Here is a 17395-nt window from a genome sequence, read left to right as displayed (position 1 = left end):
AGAGTGGGGGTTCACCTCATATCAACATCCCGTTACGTCCCCATTCTATACCCATCTCCCAAAGCGTGCACTTCCACACTCCCCTTTATGAATTAAGAAGCATTGGATTGCCATAAGCATTGGCTGTTCACACCAATGTTCTTATACCAGTCCATTCCCATCATGTGAGGTGGATTGTTCAAGTGCACACTTCAAGGAGAAAAGTCAATGATAGGGACACAACCACTGTTACAGGCTCTGTGTTGTCTCTGGTTCATGCCAATGGTTTTATGTTAGGTAAACCAAGGATCCGCAGCTGCATATAAACGCTAGAATGGCTGAGCAGGCTCAGAGGATGTTTGGCCACTATCATGAAAGCCTATTTGGTGTAAACCCATCTATAAACTGTGTATAAAATGAGAGAGGATAAAATTCTGATTCTCGCTGGCTCAATTTGATTGTGCAATGAGGGTGGCAGTGTTTTACTTCAATTCACATCATTATGGGGCGGCAGGTAGCCTAGTGTTTAGAGCATTGGGCCAGTAACCGAAAGGTTACTAGATTGAATCCCCGAGCTGACAAGGTAAAAATCTATCATTCTGCCCCCGAACAAGGCAGTTAACCCACTGTTCCTAGGCCGTCGTTGTAAATAAGAATTTGTTCTTAACTGACTTGCCTAGTTAAATAAAGGTTAAATAAAAAAGTATGACCCTTAAGTCACTCTCAAGAATTCACTATACATGTTCTACCCTCTCAATCTCAACAGAGGATCCATTCTCCACTTGAAGGTATTCAGTGAAAAGGAAAACCTTCTACCTTTTGTTAATCAATCTCCTATGCATTTTGAATGCTGGACTAGATGGACAAGCCTATCAGGCTTGATTTGGTATTCTGAGTTATATTCTGTAGCTCTGCTTAACAAAGGACACTGTCCCCCCCACCCACCTTCACAAAACCCTCCGGATAATACGACCCACAGACCATATCCCAAGGATAAGTCGCTAAGACAATTAGACACGCAAACTCACTAGCAACAATTAGCGACATAGATCATAAACCACCTTCTGCCTGTTCTTTCACTGCAGCTACACAACAGTATGACGGTGGGTGGGAAGGAGAGAGAGAGGGATCACATAGGCTGAGGGAAGTAACACTAACAATGTACTCGTACAGTATAGGGATGAGTGATCCCAGTGATTTATGCAATCAGGGAATTAGTGCCGATCTGTGTGACCTAGGTACTGCAGTTAAGGTAGGCATGACCAGCAGCTGTCATTATAAGGAATAGAGAAGGAGCCTAATCTCCACCACGGATTCCCTCACAGGTTGTCAAGTAGATGAAAGGACTATTTTGTCCTCGGCACAGTACAAATTATTCTGCTGATGTTCCCGCGGCGCCGCCGCCAACGAGGCCCAGTTAATTATATTGTCAGGAGAAGGTAGGAAGTTGTAGAGAGAAAAAAAAGAGAGAAGGAAGGGGTAGGTAGTCATTAAAATTCACACGGACTCAGCTGTGACAATCATTGGATGCTTTGTCATTGGGGGTGACAGTTTGAAGATGGTATTTCGGGGCTGCTTCAAGTCAGAGATGTAGCGGTGTAGTCTCCGTAGGGAGGATGCCATTGACTATTAATAGATTAAATGCCAAACTCTCCTCACACTTAAAGAAATTGTAGCATCATGCTCATGTTGTACAGCGTGTGCTTTCACAGGTTAACAACTATATTGGCATAGCGTTAGCTATTGATGCATCCCAAATGGCAACCTATGGCCATGGTCGAAAGTAGTGCACTATAAAGGGAATAGGGTGCCATTTGGGATGTAGATATGAGTCTTACTGAAACTCCGGGACCTAATAGCTTTGACTCTTTTTTCCCCCCGCCCTCTATGCATGCAATGCGTAGGTTTTCTTCCTGGTGTGAGTGTGTGGGTTTGGTTGTTGTCTGTGTCTCATGATTTGTTTCTCTTTACTTTTGAATGATAGATGTGATCAGAAGGAAGCGACTGAGTCAGATAGACTTATGCAGCACCAGCCACACAGTCACCACAGAGGCCCACGAGGAACAAGTGGACAAGAAGAGGAACATCAAGGACCTCAACTCATCCAGTGTAAGGAACTTCCCATGCACTATTAGGCCTATGTCAAAGGGGTGGTGTTTTGGGAGCAAAATAGACTGCAATAGCATAGTAATTGTGGCTTCTGTACAATCCCTATACAATATCACATCTCCATTATGAAAGAGTATCTACGTAATCTGTTGAGGATACAGTGATATTAAAGGGATTTGATCTATTTCCCCAGAGTCAGATGAACTCGTGGATACCATTTTTATGTCGCTGTGTCCAGTATCAATGAAGTTAGAGGTAGTTTCGCGAGCCAATGCTAACTAGTATTAGCGCAATGGCTGGAAGTCTATGGATATCTTCTTGCATACAGGGTCTAATTGCTAAAATCTCAAAGTATCCATTTAAGGAAGCAATTGCTAACTAGCGTTAGTACAATGACTAGACGTCTACCATAGACGTCCAGTCATTGTGCTAACGCTAATTAGCATTTTCTTGCGAAACTACTAACTTCCTTCGTACTGGATGCTGAGACATAAAAATGGTATCCACAAGTTCATCTGACTCCTGGGAAGGAGTCTTTAAAGGGATTTATCTATATTCTCATTCTGTTCAGATGTCCCTTTCTTTCGTGAACAGGACAGAGCCGCGAGAGTGTGCACATACTCAGGCAGCAGCAGTGACACCGAGACAGAGTCTGAAGGGAACACGCTAGGCTCCACCCAAAGCACTCTTACCAACAGAGCAAAGACGAGCAACCAAGGTCAGAATCTCGCCTGCATCGCACATTCACAGACACAATATTGATGTTATTTAGATGTACTGCAGGCCTACATCATTTGATTTTAGACAGTTCATCTTGATTGATTGATAGATATATTGATTGAAAATGGCTCTCCGCAGTTGACTATGAAGAGAAGACAATGAAGAGGAGCAGTGTGGGAAAGTTCCCGTCAATCATGGACTACTATCAACATGACATGTTCTCTCACATAGAGAAGGATGACCACAGGAGGAGTTTCTCCCAATACAACTTGTTGCACAACCAGTCATCGCTAGAGGGAAAAGCAGGAGACAGACTAAGCGTAAGTACTTCCTGTTGACCTATGACATACACTGAACAAAAATCTAAACACAACATGCAACAATTTCAAAGATTTTACGGAGTTACAGTTCATATAAGGAAATCAGTCAATTGAAATAAGTTCATTAGCCCCTAATCAATGGATTTCACATGACTGAGCAAGGGCGCAGCCACGGGGTGGCCCTGGGAGAGCATAGGCCCACCCACTTGGGAGCCAGGCCCTGCCAATCAGAATGAGTTTTCCCCCACAAAAGGCCTTTATTGCAGACAGAAATACTCCTCAGCACGCCCTGCCAAATTCTCAAAACAACGTTGGAGGCGGCTTATGGTAGAGAAATTAAAATTCAATTCCCTGGCAACAGCTCTGGTGGACATTCCTTCACAGCATGATCCCTCAAAACTTGAGACATTTGTGGTATTGTGTTGTATGACAAAGCTGCACATTTTAGTGGCCTTTTATTGCCCCCAGCATAAGGTGCACCTGTGTGATGATCATGCTGATTAATCATCTTATTGATATGCCACACCTGTCAGGTGGATGGATTATCTTGGCAAAGGAGAAATGCTCACTAACAGGCGGCATGTAAACAAATTTGTGGGCAAAATTGTAGAGAAATAAGCTTTTTGTGCGTATGGAACATTTCTGTGATTTTATATTTCAGCTCATGAAACATGGGACCAACAGTTTACATGTTACATTTATATTTTTGTTCATTATATTACCTTTGACATATCCTTTTGAATGGACTGTTGATGTTGCTTCAGGATGATCTATTGTATGGACCACTTCCTCGTACCTCGAACAAGTCTGATGTTTACAATACAGTTTGACACTAATGTCATCAAGGATGTAGTCAAACTCTCCCTCTAAATGTTATGTGAGATCATGCATTAGCTCAAAGCAAGCTGTTTCCATGGTAACTTGCACTCCAACTCATGTGAAAACAAAATCGCTGTAAAGCAACATTTGTCTTTTTCCAGCTTCTCCAGCTTTTATAAAGTGCGGACAAAGTCCACTAAGCTTGATGTCTTTCACCCTCCTATACAGCGCTGTAGTTGGATTGTTCGGACGTTTTCATAAAATAAAAAAAATGAAAGTTGCCTAATTACTTTCGATCGACTTGCCCTCTCGTGTCAGGGGGTATTTACCTACCAGTATTTAACTTCACTGAATGACAAATGAGGAGCAGTGACCATGAAATGGCCCTCATCCCCCTCAGCCTCCACTTCCCCTCAACTCAGTACAATAGAATAACGTAACACACACACACACACACACACACACACACACACACACACACACACACACACACACACACACACACACACGACCTTACAGAAAAATTCATCATCTGCAAAAGGATTTGACTCAACTAGAGGTCGACCGATTAACCGATTAATTAGGGCCGATTTCAAGTTTTCATAACAATCGGTAATCTGCATTTTTGGACGCCGATTATGGCAGATTACATTGCATTCCATGAGGAAACTGTGTGGCAGGCTGGCCACCTGTTACGCGATTGCAGCAAGGAGCCGAGGTAAGTTGCTAGCTAGCATTAAATGTATCTTATAAAAATCAATCAATCTTCACGTAATCACTAGTAAACCACACATGGTTGATGATGTTACTAGGTTAACTAGCTTGTTCTGCGTTCCTACTTCGCCAAGCGAGGGATGATTTAACAAAACAAAAGCGCATTCGTGAAAAAAGTACAATTGTTGCACGAATTTACCTCACCATGAACATCAATGCCTTTCTTAAAATCAATATACAGAAGTATATTTTTTTAAACCTGCATATTTGGTTAAAAGAAATTCATGTTAGCAGGCAATATTAACTAGGGAAATTGTGTCACTTCTCTTGCATTCATTGGACGCAGAGTCAGGGTATATGCAACAGTTTTGGCCGCCTGGCTCGTTGCGAATTAATTTGCCAGAATTTTACATAATTATGACATTACATTGAAGGTTGTGCAATGTAATAGAAATATTTAGACTTAGGGTTGCTGCCCGTCTGATAAAATACAGAACGGTTCCGTATTTCACTGAAAGAATAAACGTTTTGTTTTCGAAATGATAGTTTCTGGATTTGACCATATTATATTATAATTAAGTCTATGATTTGATAGAGAAGTCTGACTGAGCGGTGGTAGGCGGCAGCATACTCGTAAGCATTCATTCAAACTTTACTGCGTTTGCCAGCAGCTCTTAGCAATGCTTGCTTCACAGCACTGTTTATGACTTCAAGCCTATCATCTCCCGAGATTAGGCTGGCAATACTAAAGTGTCTATAAGAACATCCAATAGTCAAAGGTATATGAAATACAAATGGTATAGAGAAAAATTGTCGACTCGTCATGATTCCTATAATAACTACAACCTAAAACTTTATAACTGAGAATATTGAAGAACTGGGAATATTGAACCACCAGCTTTCATATGTTCTGTGCAAGGAACGTTAGCTTTTTTACATGGCACATATTGCACTTTTATTTTCTTCTCTAACACTGTGTTTTTGCGTTATTTAAACCAAATTGAGCATGTTTCATTATTTATTTGAGACTAAATAGATTTTATTGATGTATTATATTAAGTTAAAATAAGTGTTCATTGTTCATTCAGTATTGTTGTAATTGTCATTATTACAAATATATCTATATAAAAATCGGCCGATTTAATCGGTATCTGCTTTTTTTTGGTCCTCCAATAATCTGTATCGGTATCGGCGTTGAAAAATCATAATCGGTCGACCTCTAGACTCAACACAAGTTCAGGGAGAGAGGAAAAATAAATGAATATTTGTAATGTTCTTGAACTGTGGTTCTTACTGTTGGCCTATAGATGTCTTGCCCTATGAAAGAGGAGCAGTACTGAAACTTCCAGCTACTCTGCTAAAGCAAATACAACGTTGCAGGGCTCAGGGTGTATGCCTTTTTTAATTAAATTTACAACATCATCCTTGCCAGTCTCTTTTTGGGGTCAAACATTTCAATAAGTACAGATCTATTCCATTCTGCATTTACTGAACAATTGTCTGCTCAAAATTGAATGTGGAAAACGAATGCCCTTGGTATATGCTTTGACCCTGACAAAGGCTCTGCATACAGAAACATTGGTTCATCTATTCATTGAATAACTGGGAATAAAATAGAGTATGCAGCTTTTTGTCTCCTCAGCCGTTAGTCTACACTTAATAAAACATTTTTGGATATGAGTCTTCCACTCCCACTCTACAAAGATGTTTGTGCTAAAATGGCCAGGATTTGACCATTTTTATGTCAGTGTGAAATAAGGTAAAGTGTGGTTGCTGGTTGTGGACGTGGGGTTGTAACTGAGTTTTTTTTAAACAAGGTTTACGTGTGGTTGGCTTCTGCGGTGGTGAGCCGGGGGTTTGAAAGCATGGCTCGGATTGCGATGAGACTCCCTACAGAAGTGCAGCGTATCGGACAGAGATCATGTGCATCCAACCTGCACAGAGATCACCCAAACAACGACGACAAATACACCAAAGACAGAGCAACACTATGGATTTAATCCTACCATCTTTTGCTGTCCAAGAATGGGTCTTGGAAAGACCTCCACAAGAAAATATCTTCATAAATAAAATAAAGAAACTTTGAAAAGACATCTAACCAACACACTAAAGGCCTATGGGGACTATTGACATTGTTTGGTTGAATAGCCCTTCACTTTTCTAAACGAATCCGTTAATAATGAAATGTTCAAGTTAAAGGTACGCAGAATTACAGAAGAGAGAACCTCATTTAATATCTATGAACCAACCAAGATGATGGACCCACTTTCAACCCATTTACTCCTTTTCAACCTGTTTACTTCTTGTTAACATGGATTTGACCTTAAAGGGACACAGTTACCCTCATGTCCAACCGTGACAATACTCCCACAGTGGGGTCTGAAATTATTGACTCCCTTGATAAAGATGAGCAAAAATGACTGTATAAATAAATTATATAAATACTGAGCTACAGTATATTTTATGCTCAAAATTGTTTGAAAATTATATTATTTTATACTAATACAATTGGTCAGAGAAGGAGATTTTTTTTAAACGAGTAATATGCATTTTTTCACAAAAAGGTAGGGGTCCTAATAACTCTAATTTCTAGGATAATGGTATTGAGCATTTTCTAAAATGTTTTAAGAGTTGGAGAACACATTGGGAGGTATCTAAGACTGTTCCTCCACACAGATTTCTTTCAGGTCCTTGATATCCTTAGTCTGTGCTTAGACAAAGGATATCCCTCTTCAATTCAAACCAAAGGTTTTCAATAGGTTTCATGTCCGTAGACTGAGATGGCCAACAAAATCTACATTTTGCGGCCAATTAACCATTTCTTTGTGGATTTTGATATGTGCTTGGGGTTATTGTCTTGCTGGAAGATCCACTTATGGTCAAGTTTCAGCCTCCTGGCAGAGGCAACAAGGTTTCTGGCATAAAATGTCCCGGTCCTGGGTAAAGTTCATGATGCCATTGACCTTAACAAGGGCCCCAGGGCCAGTTTAAGCAAAATAGCCACATAACATCAAAGATCCATCAACATATTTTACAGTAGGTATGGGGTACTTTTCTGCTCATGCATTCTCATGCATTCCACTACTGGTATGCGTGTCCAAAGAGCTCTATTTTCATTTCATCCAACAAATGTAAAAGTCTGGAGTTGGCGTAATGGCATTATTAATTAAAACAATTAGGGGGTAGATCAGCTTTAATATTGCAGATAGATTTTGGCATCCATCAATTTAATTGTTTGCATAATTTCCAATCTCCCATATATTTTCTTTTGTAAAAATATACAGTACCATTCAGAAGTTTGGACACACCTCAAGGGTTTTTCTGTATTTTTACTATTTTCTACACTGTAGAATAGTATCAAAACTATGAAATAACACATGGAATCATGTAGTAACCTAAAAAGTGTTAAACAAATCAAAATATTCTTGATTTTAGATTCTATGAGGTAGCCACCCTTTGCCTTGATGACAACTTTGCACACTCTTGGCTTTCTCTCAACCAGCTTCAACTCGAATGCTTTTCAACAATCTTGAAGGACTTCCTACAAATGCTGAGCATTGTTGGCTGCTTTTCCTTCACTCTGCAGTCTGACTCATCCCAAACCATCTCAATTGGGTTGATGTTGGGTGGTTGTGGAGGAAATCTGATGCACCACTCCATCACTCTCCTTCACGGTCAAATAGCCCTTACACAGCCTGGAGGTGTGTTGGGTCATTGTCCTGTTGAAAAACAAATGATAGTCCCACTAAGTGAAAACCAGATGGGATGGCGTATCGCTGCAGAATGTTTTGATAGCCTATGCTGGTTAAGTGTGCCTTGAATTCTAAATAAATCACAGACACTGTGAACAGCAAAGCACCCCCACACCATCACACCTCCATGCTCCATGCTTCACAGTGGGAACCACACATGCAGAGATCATTCATTCACCGACTCTACGTCTCACAAAGACACAGCGGTTGGAACCAAAAATCTAAAATTTGAACTTATCAGACCAAAGGACAGATGTCCACTGGTCTAATGTCCATTGCTCATATATTTTGGCCCAAGCATGTCTCTTCTTATTATTGGTGTCCTTTAGAAGTGGTTTCTTTGCAGCAATTCGACCCTGAAGGCCTGATTCACGCAGTCTCCTCTGAACATTTGTTGTTGAGATTTGTCTGTTACTTGAACTCTGTGAAGCATTTATTTGGGCTGCAATCTGAGGTGCAGTTAACTCTACTGAACTTATCCTCTCCAGCAGAGGTAACTCTGGGTCTTCCTTTCCTGTGGCGGTCCTCATGAGAGCCAGTTTCATCATAGCTCTTGATGGTTTTTGCGACTGCACTTGAAGAAACTTTCAAAGTTCTTGCCATTTTCCGGATTGACTGACCTTCATGTCTTAAGGTAATGATGGACTGTCATTTCTCTTTGACTATTTGAGCTGTTCTTGCCATAATATGGACTTGGTCTTTTACACCTACCTTGTCACAACACAACTGATTGTCTCAAACGCATTGAGAAGAAAATCAATTCCACAAATTAACTTTTAAGATGTCACACCTGTTAATTGAAATGCATTCCAGGTGACTACCTGATGAAGCTGGTAGAGAGAATGCAAAGACTGTGCAACGCTGTCATCAAGGCAAAGTGTGGCTACTGTGAAGATTCTCAAATATAAAATACATTTTAATTTTAACACTTTTTTGGTTACTACATGTATCCATATGTGTTATATCATAGTTTTGATGTCTTCACTATTATTCTACAATGTAGTAAATAGTCAAATAAAAAAACCTTGTATGAGTAGGTGTGTCCAAACTTTTGACTGGTACTTTATGTATATATAATTTGTTATTTATTTTCCTTTATTATTTTCCCCTTACCCTACATCCCCTTCCCTAATTGGAGTAAACTAATGGACAACAACACTTAGGCTTCTACTTCTAGCTTATACATACTGTACATTTTAAGGACACAGTATATTTTATTTGCAATATTATTATTATTTAAATGTGCGATGATGTTTCACAAAAGCTCTGAACCTTTCTATTCTCTTAGTTTCGACAGATTGTAAATTAAAGATCTTTTTTTTTTTGCTAAGAGTATTATTATATTATTGATCGATTGACTAGGACTTTTCAAATCACCCAGCAGTGCTAAATGGTATTGGCACTTGGATTCTATTGGAACTGGTGCTTTGGTCAGATTACATGAAAATAGAGGTCTTTGGCCACGCACACCAGTGGTGGGTGTGGCACCAAAATGACAATGTATGAGTGGAAAGGAAACCCATACCTACTATAAAATATGGTGTTGGGACCACACTGTATATTTAACCATTCACAGTCAGGTAAGTTCATAATTTCGTTATGGAAGATTCGTTTTGGAAGTGCGAAGTGTGTGGAATGTGCAGACGGGGAGCGGGGATGCAGTGTGAGATTGGGTGATTTAAGTGCCTTTAATAACCTTTCACAAACACTCAGGAGAGTGATGTAAAGCTCGGCAGCTCTCATCAGAGACCTCATGGCCCAGCCTGGCCCCCATTCATCATCCTGACACTGCCTGACAGCCACGCTGCCTGCCTGGCTACACCCCCTCTTCCCTCTGCCTCCTTAAAACCCCACCCCCTTTTTCTTTCTATATCTTTCTCAGTTTGGCTCTCGTCCTCTCTTTCTTCCCCCCTCTTTCGTTTATTCTCTCCCCCTTTCTCTCTTTCTTTATTTCTCCCTTGTTCTCTCTCTCACTCCCTTCTTGCTCTCCCTTCTCTCGCTACCTCTCTTTTTCTCTCTCCTGGGTAATAGAGATTGCTGCAGGCCTCTCTGACAGGGGGAAAACAGCAGTAGATGCTGTGCTGGGGCCGGACATGGCAGGATCTAAGGAGCCAAAACAGAGAGGGCCAGGTTACACAGCCATATGCCTCATAACTATATAATATCTGTGTTCACACCTTCTCCCCAGCTGCTTGTAACAGCTTGTTACCTGGAGCACTAATGTTATGGGGAGAGAGAGGGATGTTTTTGGTCTTGGACATGCAATTGGAAATAGAAGTACAGACATGTAAGTGTAGAGGCAATATACAGCCATGTAAGTACAGACATGTAAGTGTGAATCAATATATATATATATATATTTCAATTGCATGCCAGCTGCTACTGCCTGTACATACATACATACATACATACATACATACATACATACATAAACTCAGCAAAAAAAGAAAGGTCCCTTTTTCAGGACCCTGTCTTTCAAAGATCATTTGTAAAAATCCAAATAACTTTACAGATCTTCATTGTAAAGGGTTTAAACACTGTTTCCCATACTTATTCAATGAAACATAAACAATTAATGAACATGCACCTGTGGAACGGTCTTTAAGACACTAGCAGCTTACAGACGGTAGGCAATTAAGGTCACAGTTATGAAAACTTAGGACACTAAAGAGGCCTTTCTACTGACTCTGAAAAACACCAAAAGAAAGATGCCCAGGGTCCCTGCTCATCTGTGTGAGCGTGCCTTAGGCATGCTGCAAGGAGGCATGAGGACTGCAGATGTGGCCAGGGCAATAAATTGCAATGGCCGTACCGTGAGACGACAGGATGGACAGCTGATCGTCCTCGCAGTGACAGACCACGTGTAACAACACCTGCACAGGATCGGTACATCCGAACATCACACCCGCGGAACAGGTACAGGATGGCAACAACAACTGCCCGAGTTACACCAGGAATGCACAATCCCTCCATCAGTGCTCAGACTGTCCACAATAGGCTGAGAGAGGCTGGACTGAGGGCTTGTAGGCCTGTTGTAAGGCAGGTCCTCATCACACATCACAGGCAACAACGTTGGGCACAAACCCACCATCGCTGAACCAGACAGGACTGGCAAAAAGTGCTCTTCACTGACGAGTCATGGTTTTGTCTCACCAGGGGTGATGGTCGGTTTCGCATTTATCATCGAAGGAATGAGCATTACACCGAGGCCTGTACTCTGGAGCAGGATCGATTTGGAGGTGGAGGGTGCGTCATGGTCTGGGACGGTGTGTCACAGCATCATCGGACTGAGCTTGTTGTCATTGCAGGCAATCTGGATGCTGTGCGTTACAGGGACGTAACTGTATCTGGTGTATCTGGTGGCCAGTCTCAGTATCTGGTGTATCTGGTGGCCAGTATCAGTATCTGGTGTATCTGGTGGCCAGTATCAGTATCTGGTGTATCTGGTGACACACCAGATACGGACTGTTACTTTTGACCCCCCCCCCCCCCCCCCCCCTTTGTTCAGGGACACATCATTCCATTTCTGTTAGTCACATGTCTGTGGAACTTGTTCAATTTATGTCTCAGTTGTTGAATCTTGTTATGTTCATACAAATATTTACACATGTTAAGTTTGCTGAAAATTAACACAGTTGACAGTGAGAGGACGTTTCTTTTTTTGCTGAGTTTACGTACATACACAACAGTATACCATTAGTGGTATATGAACAATAAATATTTCAGACACACAACAATTGTCCAGAATCACAGTCAGGGAGAAGAACAGCCATTCTCTCTTTGGCCTCCTTATCGACTGACTGACTCTTGACACCTTTAGAAGTAAGAATGTTTCCAACGTATATTTTCTTTCAGAATCCCAGTTACCCAAGACATTCCCATTGAACTGAAATACCTCAGTGTTGCTAGATGATAACCAATTAGCCGCTGACAAGCTCTTTTTCCACCTGAAGTGCCTGAAGCGATGTTTTCCTGTGTGTTCCGTTGTAAAGGATACACTTCAACTGGCTCCTTAGGTGCCAGCGGATGGTCAAGGTCTGCACGGAGGTTGGTTTCGACCCACAGACAAGAGTGGTAATTGTGTTTCACCAAATCAAATTCAATCACAGATAAGAATCCCTCCTGCCGAGATAGAGAGCTCAGTGCTGTTTGAGAAGAGCAGGACCATGATTGCTGTTCCTCACTGTCATAGGCACTGAACGAAAGGCCACCCCAATTCCAATCACTGATCACAATCAAGTCATACACCCTCTGCTCTGTTCTCATGGCCTCCCACATCCATGCACCTGTAGACTACACTACACTGGCACATACTATAGGGTTTGTTTCCTGGACCCAGATTGAGCCTAGTCTTGGACTAAAAGGCATTTTCGATATAGCACTTTTGATTTTCCTGTAACTTTGCTAGAATGGAGATATGTGTCAGTGTGCAGATTTGAATCACATTTGTTTTTATCACCAACCCTTGAAATACCATTATTAGTCATTGTACCTCAAAAGTGGTATTTTTCAGAAGTCTGATTTTCTCTGTGCTGATTTAGTACATGAAGAATATCTAACCCGCAGTGCCTGTGTTTAGAATGCATTACTGTAAAACACCAGATTGTTAGCGGAGTGGTTGGAGTTCCTGGGAGGAAAGCCATTTCTAAGAGGCACCTGGCAATGAACACTTAATGATGAGGACTTAGTGCAACCCCGAAGGCGGTCTATACCCCTGATAATATGGTAATACCTCTGTATACTCTCCACCCGGGAAATGTGTGGATGGCTTGGCCCCTTCGGTAGATTGGCTGGAGGAAAATCCAGTTATCCAGAGATTTGTGTTTACCTTTACCACAGATAAAATGCGGCCAGAGAGCACAGGCTCCTTCTAACAATTCCTCAAATTATTTCAAGATTCCTTAGTGCATTTCTGCATAAATATTTCCGTTAAGATATTCTAGTAGTTATTGACCAAGGCTGAATTACACAACATACATTATTTTTCTACTGAAGATGTGTTTTGTATTCACTGTGGTTAGATTTATGACAGTATGTGGGAAAATTACATGATGCGTGATTTCTGTGATTATGCTAGATTGGAGATGCAGAGCTTTTTATATATATTTATCTCACTGGGGACTTCTCCTATTGTTGTGTTGCCAATTTACTCAAGGTTGGTGGAATGGCTTGGAGGCGTTTTCCATGAAAGAAGGCAATGAGTTCAGCAACCAAACACGATTAAAGTGTACATGCCAAAAATATTTCTCTAAAGTACATAAACAACAGGACCTAGAGGGCTCTAGTGATTCATCCTGAAACTGCAACATTAATGCTGCAATCTGGGATTTATTTCTTAGAAAAATGGCAGCCCCACTCTTGTTGTGGTATATTCTTCAACACACAATGGATTGAAATCTCCATTGACCAGATACCCAGATCCCACATTATACCTTTAAGTGAGATTCACTGAGATTCTCTAAGTGAGATTCTCTGTGCATACCAAAAACAATATAACAATATACAATATATCAATATGCAAAATTATATACAATAGATGTTTGCTCTACAGTATATTTGAGGTTAAGCCATTGGTTAATTTATAGCGAGAATAAGCCGGCCACTGTTTGACTCGTTTCTTTTTTAACAACATGGGCTGCTGACAACATTATAATACGTTGTGTTAAAACAACTAAGAAGGAGAATCACTCTCCCTCCCTCTCCCTCTCTCCCTGTAGAGAGGTTGATATCTCACGGCAGATTCCCCCAGACGGACTTATTGGGCCTTAAGCATGGGAGGAGAATAAACAAAGCTCTCAATAAATCAATGCGACACTCAGGAATGGCGGTAGTCAAATTGCTTTGCGGTGTTGCTTCACGCTGAAGTAGATGTACCCTGAGTGTGCAAAACATTTCCATGACATAGACTGACCTCGTGAGTCAACATGGGCCAGCATCCCTGTGGTACACATTCGACACCTTGTAGAGTCCATGCCCCAACGGATTGTGGCTGTTCTGAGGGCAAAAGGGGGTGCAACTCAATATTAGGAAGGTGTTCCTAATTTGTTGTACACTCAGTGTAAATTCAGCATGACAGCCTTTGTTTTTGTTGCTTCTGGATATTCTTAATTGAGAGACCGAGTGACAGATTACTTATATGATATGGTATGGAGAAAGAGGCAATCTGGGAAATCTTTATTGTTGTTTGAATACCAGATTGACCCTTTAAAGTGTGATGATAATAATGTGCTGCAGTGTGGACTCAGTGTGGGCAGATGACAAAAACACCTCTCGTCTAATTTCCCCCTCTCTTGTTTGTCTTGTTGTTGCTGTAGAAAGGGAATCAAGTGGACATGACAACAGGCGGCTGCGGAGGGGGGGTCCAGGTCGGCTCCAGAGCCGTGTCCTTGGAGTCCCTGAACAAGCTGAACAGCAGTGGGCTGGGGCTGTACCCGGAGACAGAGCTAAGGCCCAGTAGCGGTGACTGCTCCTGTTCCGCAGGGGAGAGAGAAGAGGACTGCTGCAGCAGGGTTGACAACGAGCCCTCGTCGTCCAGCTACTACTCCAACAAGCCCGGGGCGGAGCGTGTGGGTTCTCTCAGCGATTCGCTCTACGACAGCTTCTCCTCATGCACCAGTCAAGGCTCCAACGATGTGTAGAGTAGGAAAGTGGAGGCCGGGGATGATTCTGTGGAGTCCTCTGCTACTCCCACCAACCGAAGCACTTAGGTCACAAGGAAGGAAGTGATGTCATAGGTGATGTCATAAGATAAGGACGTGAACCCAGACTGTACAGTTTGCATGACCTCTAACCTGGACAATTAAACTATAGGCTACAACCTTACCACCGTTCAAGGTGTGGAAAGCAATATTTGAAATTGTCTTCTAGCGTAATGTATTTTTTCCCGAAGGGGGAATGTTTTTTATCATTGCACTGTAAAAAATACTGTACAAAGTTTTTAAGGAATTTAAAAAGTGAAATTCAACTTGAAGACACAACCAGAGTAAATACCACCAAATCAAACCAATCAGTAATATCATCAGGAGCAACTGAGGATGCCTAGTAGTGTGAAGCAATACCTTAAGAATCATCAAATGTGCAAAAAACTATTACGGTTGTTGGATGTGGATAGATGGTTTTCTCACTGATCATTATTTCTCAAATTTGAATTGGAACAATGTTTTACTGCCACAGTGTTGTATGTCATAATGGCAGGCCTACACACCACAACTACCATCTTGCAATACACTGCAAGCCATACCATGCAATCATAGCTCCTAAAGCCATTGGCTCAAACGTGTACGATTTCCAGACTGCTGTGGTATCTTGAAAGTTGCATGGTGAACTAGAATGTGACACACATTAGATCAAGAACAAATAATGTATTTTATTTTTGAAGTGGTGTGATTTATACTTTATATTAAGTGACCTAAATACATGCATATGCACATTTAATTGAACCACCAGTACTGTGGAATCTTAAAGAATAATATCCTGCATATTGAATGTACTGGAGTCAGTATTGACTTTGAGTTGTATTACAGATGAGAAATAAATGATCAATACACAATCAATAATTTCTACCAGCAAGTCAAAACTGTCAAGCTGAACTTCAACTGCTGTGTAGTGGCTTAAAGGGATACTTTGGGATATTTGGCAACAAATCCGTTTATCTTCATCCCCAGTCAGATTAACTCATGGAGGCCATTATTATGTCTCTGCATCAAGTATGAAGGAAATTAGAGTTAGTTGTGTGAGCCAATGCTAACTAGCGTTAGCGCAATGGCTGTATGTCTATGGTATCTACTAGCATGCTAGCAGTTACCATAGACTTCCAGTCATTATGAGAACATTTAGCAGCGTCCTTCAAACTGCAGGCAGAGACATAAAAAGGGTATCCACGAATTCATCTGACTCTGGGGAAGTAGAAACAAATCCTGAAGTATCCCGTACCATCACCATTGTACTTGGGTCTCTCAGTATTTAATGTAAACAGAACTAAACTAGTGTCTGAATGGTACTTATGAATCAGAAACTTCTGTTGGCTTCAATAACACATTTACGGAGCAAGGTCTATGCTAGTAGCTCAGGGAAAATGCAACGCTTATACCTAGTTACCTTGAATATAAGGTTACAACTCACGGAAAATGCTGTCATTTTTTAAATGGAAAACAGACATTTTTTTGAAAAGTTAAACCTTCATGAACTCCAGGATAACAGAACTGTTGAAATTGTGTCTCTTGTAGAATCATAAAACACTCCTCTTTGTATATTTTGTTTGTGTGTTAAATACTGCAATTAAGTTAATATCAGAATGGAGCATTGCTGACTGGTATATGCAATTTTAAATTTAAATCACTGTGTTACGTTTCCCAATCATTCAACCTTGTCTATATGTCTTCTGATTGAGAACAGCTCAACTTTTCTTGACCGTTTCCTCGTTTTGTGACTTCCTTAGGGTTTGTCGATAAAAAAATGTTTTATTTTGTCGAATAAAAGCTACAACTCCCACCCTTTATCACTTTATCCAATAACACATTTGAAACGCAATAGGAATAAATCATCATGCCAAACGTGCGTAATTTGATTCTGGTGCTAATCAAAATAGATTGTGTACGTTTCATTGTTTGAACAATTTTCCATGAAACTGTTAACAATATGTAAGGAGAGTCTTGCTAAGACCATAATGTGTATTTTTTTCTAGCTGACGAGTATTTATATCCCACTTTTTGTACATGGAACTGTATAGTGTTGTTTAATTGTCCTACTTCACATCTTCTCTGCTTGATTGTTCCTTTGTAAGAGAACCTGTTACCAGCAGTGTTACTTTGGTAATTACGTGTGCAATTTTGGCTGTTACATTAGACTTTTAATTATATATTTTATGTAATCATTTCCAATAAAAATAAAAATTAATGATTTCCTATTTTAAATTTGGTGCAGCTTCCGTAACTGTTGGAGGTTGAAGTTTGTGTGTGCGTGCGTGCTGTCATACAGGTGTGC

At 40.9% G+C, this 17395-nt stretch overlaps 1 protein-coding gene across 6 annotated transcripts in view; it reads left to right on the top strand.

The window, feature by feature from the left end:
* LOC110527459 (nck-associated protein 5) overlaps positions 1 to 17322 on the top strand; it is a 176654-nt gene extending 159332 nt beyond the window's left edge. For 5 of the 6 annotated variants that reach the window (XR_016497110.1, XR_016497111.1, XM_036982868.2 and 2 more), the window contains 4 exons: positions 1964 to 2088; positions 2683 to 2806; positions 2947 to 3128; positions 14728 to 17322. Coding sequence is in view for 3 of the 6 variants with exons in the window: in XM_036982868.2 (XP_036838763.2) it covers positions 1964 to 2088; positions 2683 to 2806; positions 2947 to 3128; positions 14728 to 15051 (755 nt within the window). In the remaining 3 variants the exon portion in view is untranslated. Of the gene's footprint in view, positions 1 to 1963; positions 2089 to 2659; positions 2807 to 2946; positions 3129 to 14727 lie in introns of all 6 variants that reach the window. The other variant, XR_016497109.1, reaches the window with a different exon arrangement.
* Positions 17323 to 17395: the final 73 nt, after the last annotated feature.

This window comes from Oncorhynchus mykiss, chromosome 7 (genome assembly GCF_057628025.1).
Source record: "Oncorhynchus mykiss isolate SJ-2025 chromosome 7, ASM5762802v1, whole genome shotgun sequence".
Classification (NCBI taxonomy): Eukaryota; Metazoa; Chordata; class Actinopteri; order Salmoniformes; family Salmonidae; genus Oncorhynchus; species Oncorhynchus mykiss.
Note: the sequence above shows the minus strand (reverse complement) of the source record. Positions and strands in the feature narration are given on the sequence as shown.